The sequence below is a fragment of the Antrostomus carolinensis genome, unplaced genomic scaffold (genome assembly GCF_000700745.2).
Source record: "Antrostomus carolinensis isolate BGI_N321 unplaced genomic scaffold, ASM70074v2 scaffold17073, whole genome shotgun sequence".
Classification (NCBI taxonomy): Eukaryota; Metazoa; Chordata; class Aves; order Caprimulgiformes; family Caprimulgidae; genus Antrostomus; species Antrostomus carolinensis.
Window position 1 is genome coordinate 25,869 of NW_010307422.1, and position 8,908 is coordinate 34,776.

Here is an 8,908-nt window from a genome sequence, read left to right on the forward strand (position 1 = left end):
AACTTGATGCTGTTCTTGAGTCAAAAATGAGCACTGAAAGGTCACCGGTTATCTTTGTCAAGTGGTCAGGCCACATCGCCTTCAATCACTGGCAACTGCTCTGTGCACGTGAGACTTTTCACATGTGCTTGCAAACTAAATATTTTCTATGTTAAAAACCAAAAACCAGTAGGCAACTCTCCAATAGGATGCATTTGTACTGAAAGGAGAGCCAGTGTGGAGAATTAGGGTCTACACCCCATCCACAGATCCTGCTAACGCCAAAGAGGGAGAATTAAGGTTCAGCCAGTGATGCAGCACAAAGCAGAATGAATGTCAGGTATCATGCTACTTTAATTTGCTTTTTAAGTTAGCAGATACTGGAACTGTGCAAGTTCCCCATCCCTCACAGGGAAAATAAACCTAAAAGCATTGCCCAGCCTTTTCCTCCAGCTTTTTCTGATACGGAGGCTGATATGGTGAAATTTGACATTTTGAGGAAACACAAAGAAACCTGCAAAAAACCCCTGCATAAAGTATTTTTCTTTCATAATGATGTGATTAATGCAGTTCATTCCTTCAGTATGCTTTCAACAAGTATTTCAATGAAGTCATTTTAAAACTGATAGCAGTCAGGAGTTACAATTCACCCATCTCTGGCTAACAGCTAAACTGCATATTATTGCTTTTTTATTAAGTATATAGTACAGTAAAATAAGAAGTTGTATAGAAACTGCAACTCCATTTCTAAATACCTTCTTTAGTTTTAAAATATTTATTTTTACTTTTAAGCAATGCAACATTTTTACCATTTCAGATCTGTCATTGGGCAAAGACAACAGTGTAGCATACTATCATCTCCAAAATTAGATATTTTTAATCAGTGTTGAAAGATACATGATTTATACTGATTTGTTTTGTAAGTCCACTACACCTACACACTGAAGATACTGTAGTTCATACACTTGCTTTAAAATAATTTCCTTTCAACAATACCATGGACAATTGCATTTCTTAAATCCTTTCTCTACAAAGAAAAAAAAAAACCACAACAGAATTTACTTTCTTCCCATTCAGAAGATTTCCAAAAAAGCTGAAGATCTGTCTGATCCTGTATAAGCCTCAGAATTAACACTCTTCTCCACTGTTGAAAAGTCACTAGATTTTACTGTTAGCACAGCACCTTTTAAAAAGTTCTTTAAAAAGGTCCATAATTTGAGTCCTACACAGGTAGCATAGTCCAAGTAAACCGACATAAGCAAAAGCAACAAAATCTATTTTTCTACCTGCTACCACGACTTGTGATTAACATTGTATCTTTATGCATTCCCAAACAAAACATTTTTAACTAATCTACTTTTAACAAAATGCACCACTTTTTACTCTGCTTCAAGCTTTCATAAGACACATGTAAAAAATTCATCCTCCAGATCCCACAGTCAAATCACACTGTAGAGCCAAACTCAAAATAATTTAAAAAAAAAAAAATTATTTTGAAGAATCATCACACAGTAGTGCTGGTGGCTTTTAAGGCTCTCTGCATTTATGATACACACATGACACTAATTAACTTAAAGTGTCTCATTGGCACTGTTCCCTAAGTTTCTTCTGGCAGACCACCACTGACAAATAATTTATATAGACTTTTCTATTGAAGATCACAGTGAGGTCTCTTTAGAAGAAATTAAAGCATTTTACAGTTTAGATAAGTATTTTTTAATACTAAAAATATTGCCTATTTTGCTTTATATTGATTGATTAATTCCCACATTTTCAAATAAATACTGTGGTCTTTGCTACTGCAGCTCAAGAAACTTCACTTGTGAGTGTATATCTCTGAAGCAACTACAAATAGCAATGTAAGAACCACTATTTACAGTTTTAACTTTAAAATTGACCTAATTTTCATGTGACCACTAGATCTTAGAAACATAGAAGAACCATTAATATTTCAAGTTGTGACGATATAAAACACAATATACCCACAAAATACCCAGCAATAACTCATAAAACAAAAAGTAGATTACTTCAAAAAGAATTTAACAGATGTACAGAATACTCACATAGAATACTCAGCTATAACATCATTTACACAAAACACTGAAGTAGCCAAGATTTGCAGGAGTTACAAGCAGGCAAAACTGCCACGAAATCTAAGTAATGGACAGATCTTTCACAAGTGATACAGTATTTACACATTTTAGATTTATATACTTTCTTACTGTACGTATTTTCTCTAAGCCTTTCTGTCCCAGTCTATCTGAAAATCAATGTGTGACGACTGAAGCAAATCTGTTAAAAAAGCCTGGGGAAAAAGCCTGTTTAACAGAAGTTAGTCAGCCTGCCAGCATGAGAAAAAGGTGGCCAAAGCCAGCAAGGGAAATAGTACGTTAAATGTGAAGGAGTAGCAAATGACTTAATAAATTATTTTCTAAATCTCTACAGCCCTATCTATAGACTATGAAGCCTAGAAAACAAGTTATATTTCCCCAATAAATACACAGTTACCTGTAGATATGCACAGATGTTATAAAATGAAAATTTAATTTTTCTGTTTCTTCTAAGGAAAAGCCCTTCTACAGATGAAACATCCCACTTGTTTCCACTGCAGCTACTGAATCTGCTACAAGAAAACCTCATTGAAGAACCTTCCAGATCAGAATAAAGTTAAATAATGAATAATCACAAACTTGTGTTGTTCTATAAACAAATTATTATATTTCCCATATTAAATTCTTGAAATAATATATATAAACTGTTTTAAAGATCTCTAGTGGCTCTAGATGGATTTTCACTGTTTACAAAACTGTTACTTGAAAGATTTCTCTGTTAACCTCCAAACAAGTTTGTCTGAAGTATACAGCTAGAACAAATTACGGCACACATGATCTGTAAGAGGAGAAATGGGACATTTCTGGTACCTGAACTAAGCAAAAGCCCCTGCCAACGAGAAAATATCAGTAAGTTTTGCAGCCAGCAGATGGAAACGGGATCACCCCCTCATGCACATGCACGCACGGAGCTACTACATTACAGCAACAATTCACAATTCCCATTCAAATTGAATGAATGTCAGATGTTCATTAGAACTCAGGACTAGGACTCCACTGGCTTCCTGATTTGCACTGTCTGCATGGTCAGAGTCCATGGAAGGAACACTTTATTAATTACTTAGAGAAAATATATATTTTTTTTTTAAATGCACTGACTGAATACACAGTCTTTGCTAATTTAAGACAAATGGACTAGATTTCAGTTGTACAGCACTGCTGTACAGATTGTGACAAAACAAGCATTTTTAAAACATACTTATTTACTGAAGTGCTGCATACTTTGAAGAGATTATATTGTACTTAATTTACTAACAGTACATTATTCTATCATCAGTAACACAACATAAACTTTACCTACTGGAAACAAAGGTTTATATTTTTATTTTTTTTTTCAGCAATATCTTACAAAACTCAATGGAATGGATACCCCATTTCCTTCCTCTTATCTGGTAACACCTCAACAAACTGTAGTTTTTGCTAAATATGAAGCAGTACTTAAGTTAGAAAAGCAGCTGAACTATCAGTAGCTCTTCCTACAAAGCAGAGAAATAGTTCTCTAGAGGCAAGGCAAAGTAGATTAATTCTCTACAGGATGCAGGAGTGGCCCATCACCTTCAGAGCAAGATAAGAAGTTCTTATCTCTATTGGAGGAGAGGGAAAAAAAAATGTTGTGAAGAAAGAGAAAACCAACCCTTTCAAAGGTGAACATTGATTTGTGCAAGCCTAGATCCCTCCTTTGCATAGATTTTTAGATGAGGGTTCTATTCACTGGTGACTGTCTTCATGTTACTTCATGGTCAGAATTCCAGTATTTCTGCAGTAATAAACTTCACCTTAGGAAAGACATCAATATTTTCAGATAATACTTTTCTCCCAAAGAATTCTGAATTTATTTTTTCAAAATTTAGATTACTATGATGTAAATTAATTTTTGCTGAGTCACAAATTACTAACTTTCAATAGTTCATTATATTTATTCATATAATAAAACAATACAGTGGTCTAAAATAAAAACCAAAAAGTTTAATATTAGTACCTAACATCTATCACTAACTCATGTAGTTATATTTTCTCCAATAATTCATAATCTTGAAGTCATCTAAAACTCTTTATGCTTTAAAAAAATCATATTAGAAACTCATTTCAACTTTTAAGAACAGCAAGTAAGGCCATAGGCTGCTTTGTTCTATGGTTCTGACTTCCATTAACCTCAAAAGAACCAGGATCAGTGACTTCCAGTTTTACAGTGATGCAGGAGAAAGCAATATTAAACTTGGTAAGTGCCGAATAAGTACCAGGCACTCAGGATCAAAAATCATGCTTTGACAATGCCAGCATCATAGCCATACCATCTTAGTATTATTTGTTATTTTGTATTAATTGCTGTTCCCACTATCCCATGCCGTGTACCAAAATAATTGTTCCTACCTTGCTCTGATTTTCTACAGCATTTATAACTCATGTCCAATAAAGTGGAAACAGTTTGCCATGTTTAATTCACTTGATTAACAGATTTTGACAATACAATTCATTAAATATTATTTGTATCCCACTAACAATGGGTTTGACATGGTACAAAAAAATTAAGGGTAGGCTCAAGCCGCAACAGAGCTGAAGAGAGCCAAGATAGTTTTGAGAGTTTATTTTCAACCCATAAAGTCCAGTCACAGCAAATTCAAAGCTCTGATAATTTCTCCCACCTTATCTCTGACAGTCTTCCAGATTTCAGCCCCAGCAGGTAACATAACCCCAAACAGCATATACATTCACTGCAGCCTCTGGACAATGTACCTTAAAAAACCCCTACAGTGTAAGTAGTTTAAACACAGATTTAGATGAGGAGAGTTCTAGCTTTGCCAGAGACATGTCCCAACATCCTATCTTTTGGCAGAAATGAGTATTAACATAATAGCAGCACATCTGATGCTGCCACAAAAGACTTTGCTTCTCCTCTGACATTTCCATGGACAAGGACTTTCCCCATTGAGACAGGATTCACTGTCAGTTTCCTAGGAAAAGGGATCTGTATATAAGTCATCTCCAAAGTTTCTCTAGGATGGACTCTTGGTCCTCTGGAGAAGTTCTCTTGTAAATGTGACCAACATGGGCTTATAGTGTGGTCAGCCTGATTTTGACCCAAATGGTAATCAGGATGTCAACTTAACACATGTGACTCTCAGTGCCATCCTGTAAGCCCTTCCTATAAGCATATGCTAACCTACAAAGTTTTTGCAAACAAGGCCTACTAACTACCAATTGATCTATCACAATGTAAATGTACTCAGCAAGCAAACAAAACACAAAGAAACTATGTCCAGAAGGAATACTGTATATCATTCCTTGAAACAAGAGCAAAATTCTTTATTTCTGAGAAAAATATTTCCTTAGCGCAGGAAAATTATTCACATGCATATGTAACAGGAAAAACTGCTCAGTATCATTCTTGCTGTAGTCATGTATGACTGTAAGGAAATTAAACACCTTATCCTGTTATACCAAGAAATTCTGCCTATTTTCCATACTATAAACAAGAACGACTTAGAACAGTGCCTTCCGAACAGGCAACAACTCAGTCCTGCCCCAACCCAACCCAAGTAATAATGCAGGGTAACCACGCCTATATGGATTAATTCTGCTTTTGTACACCAATTTGTATCTTCTGTCTGCTGACCAGAATGATTCTGACACTGTTAGCTTCTTTGGATGGATATATTTTGTGCTTTGCTTAATACAGAACAAGCTTATCCCTCAGTCCTCTGAAAAGTCAACCCACTTGTATAACAGCTGTCAGACATCTAGAGTGTACAGGGGGCAACTTGATTCCATTTTGCAGTTAAAAACGGTTATGCATATTAAAATTTTGCAGTTTGACAGAAATGGCAGATTTTTTTTTCCTTTTAAATCAAAAAGCCTATGCTTATGCACGTCATTTGTTCACACTAATTACATTTTTGCCTAACCACTCCATTGCATATATGCAGTTATTGATATATTGAATGTATACACACACACATATGCATACACATAACATATTGTTTATGACCCATTGCCTCATTATGCTTTCAGAGGAAAAAAAAAGTACAATAACATTACATGTAATATAGGTTACAGTAATGCTAGTAACCATTTCATTAACTGTTTTCCTAAGGTAATTTACAACAGTAGACCACACTGAAATCAGGTGTTTTCTCAATACACTGCTCCCTCCATTCAGTTTGCTAAGACCAACCACAGAGTACCGTATCAATGTTAGTAAAGTCATCTTCACAGAAAGAACTTAGGACATTTTAGAACGAAGTCCTTTAAGGTGATCTTCAGAACATTCCTCAATTCAAACTTCAAGCAAAAGTTAGCAGGAATAGTCTCCCAGGCGTAATTTTAAATTAATGATTAGGGAATCAAGAAATTCCAAACACTAAAATACAGGTGTCCCACTTTCACTTTCAAACTGTTATCTCTAAATTTCAAACCATATTTTTGTCTGATTGTTCCAAGTGCAAAAAGTTCAACAATTTCTATCTGGATTATGGCCAGCTGTATTTAAATGTCTCTTACCTGTTTCCTTAAGTATAAACAAGTATTTTTTCTAAATTAAAACAACTTTTGCTATGGAAAGCTCAAGTTTTCAAAAAACTTTACAATAAATGTTTTATTTAAATAATATACTTCTGTTTTACAAATATTGTAAAAAATCTGCAGAATATTCTAGCAAATCATTAATGGAAGACATCACTTTTTACTTTGGTCTTGCACATGTTCTACAGAGAACAATCCAGTGTTTTTAAGATAAATAAAGCCAAAACACACACACAAAAGTCAATGAGTTTTCTATTAAGTTTAATGATATCAAGCCACAGCCAGAAATAGAGAAAATATTAAATATTTGTACAAAAAAAATAAAAAATAAAAGGCACTGTTCAGATCACTCAGAAACTTTTGCAACTTTGCAAAATACTCAGTGCAAACCATGCACTGTGTGTGCCAGCATCACTTTACCCATCTCTGAATGGAATCACCTCAGTGATGGAAAGTTTTAAAATACATATACATGCACATACACACATACATAAAAATGCATTGAGAATATAACACAACAATTTAGAGGCTAGTAGAAAATAATGTTTTCGGTATACAGACAGATGTGAATCACAGAATAGAATTACAGAATAATTTTAGTAGGAAAAATCCTTTAAGATCATCAAGTCCAAGACATAATTAGTAAAACATCTGATTGAAACATCTGCATGTAGAAGGAGAAAAGCTTCACTTACCACCAGTGTGGCAGTCTAACGTCACACTACATACATTCTTTCCATTGTTGTTGAATACTGCTTTGAAATCCTTCCCCATAGCACCCATGAACCTGACCCAAGATGGTCCCAAAATACAGTCTTTAGGCTGAGAGGGCTCTAAATTATAGTAGGTCAGATAGTTTTTCAGTATAAATCTATAAAAGCCATCTTGTGGGGTCTGGGTTAAGATCTACATGCCAAACCAATGATGTGGCACCAGTTCCTATAGATGCATCTAAACTAACAATTGAGGTGTTAGTTTACTGGATCTGGTGTGGCAGAAATCATTTGATTAAAATATGGCTACTGCTGACATTGAATGCTGGGTTGCGTTTGTTCATTGTTTACATAGTCCATGTTTAGTTGTCTAGAAATCTGGCAAATGCTTTTATGTTAGAAATAATCTTTAATGTCATTGTTCTTGAGGATGTGGATGCCATCATTGTTCCTGAGGATATGGGAACCATTACAGATATGCCAATACCTTAAAAATCTAGGTTATGGATAAGGATCAAAACATACTGTTTGTTGTCTTGAAAGCCTGTGTTGCTGAAGGAGAAAAAAAAGAAAGAAAAAAAAATCACACTGTTCTCAAAGAAGTATAGTTGATTAGCAGTAAGATACAACCTCTCTCTCTGGTATACAGTTATTTTGTCAGTGAGTTTAGGGCTAAAGGGATTATAAAACAAAACAGGATATTTGTTTTGAGACTCAGAAATTCCTTCCAAGCAGTAAGGCTAAATCTAGCCTTAAATATAATAGAAGACAAGGAAACCACACAGTTCTCTGGATCCAAATGTTCTACAGTATCTTCTCTACATCCAAATAAGTGAACAAATAATAAACACCCCTCACCACTCGCCATGAATATCCCTGAACCCTTAGCTCTAGCCAAAACCAGCAAGTAAAATGAGTCTCAAATTCACTGCATTGTAATCATTATAACTGGGTAAGCAGATAAAAGCATACAAACTCAATTACATCTACAATATGCAAACAGAACATAACACTCCATGCCACACACTGGGAAGTCAATCCTGTAAGAAAACCAAAAATATGTATTGTAAATGCAGAAGGAAAAGAACAGGAAGGCAGAACCTGAAGTCTGAATAACTGTATTAAATATTTGTTACAGCTTTTGCCCATTATTTCACAAAAGATTAGCAATCAGTGTGCATACAGGGCTCATATATATTGAAAAATATTTTACTGTCACAGAGACCAAAAAAGTGATTATTACAATTATTTAATTTTGAGTATGTCATTCCTAAAGAAATGGTCAAGAGCCACATATACTACAAATAGCTGTCCTAGTAAAAGTCTCTCAACAGGTACTTGTCCAGAAACATCTCAAAGTTGTTTTTATTCACAACTGCTTCTCAGGCAGCTAATGACTAAGAGGATGGTTTCAGAGTTTCTATACATACATGCAAATGCTCTCTGACAAACTGGTAGTTGTTACTGAACTCTGACTCGCGTGTTGAAAAGATAAGTACAAGTCCCAAAAAACTAATACATGCAAAACTTCTGTTAATGAGGCCAAAGAGAAAGGAAAGAGAGGAAAACCGACACAACCATTAATCA

At 34.8% G+C, this 8,908-nt stretch overlaps 1 protein-coding gene across 1 annotated transcript in view; it reads right to left on the reverse strand.

Moving 5' to 3' along the window:
* The window catches only part of NDUFAF2 (NADH:ubiquinone oxidoreductase complex assembly factor 2), a 30,352-nt gene extending 22,970 nt beyond the window's left edge, over window positions 1-7,382 (reverse strand). The window contains exon 1 of the mRNA XM_010165426.1: window positions 7,304-7,382. Coding sequence (XP_010163728.1) covers window positions 7,304-7,382 — 79 coding nt within the window. The remainder of the gene's footprint in view (window positions 1-7,303) is intronic.
* Between the last annotated feature and the right edge of the window lie 1,526 nt (window positions 7,383-8,908).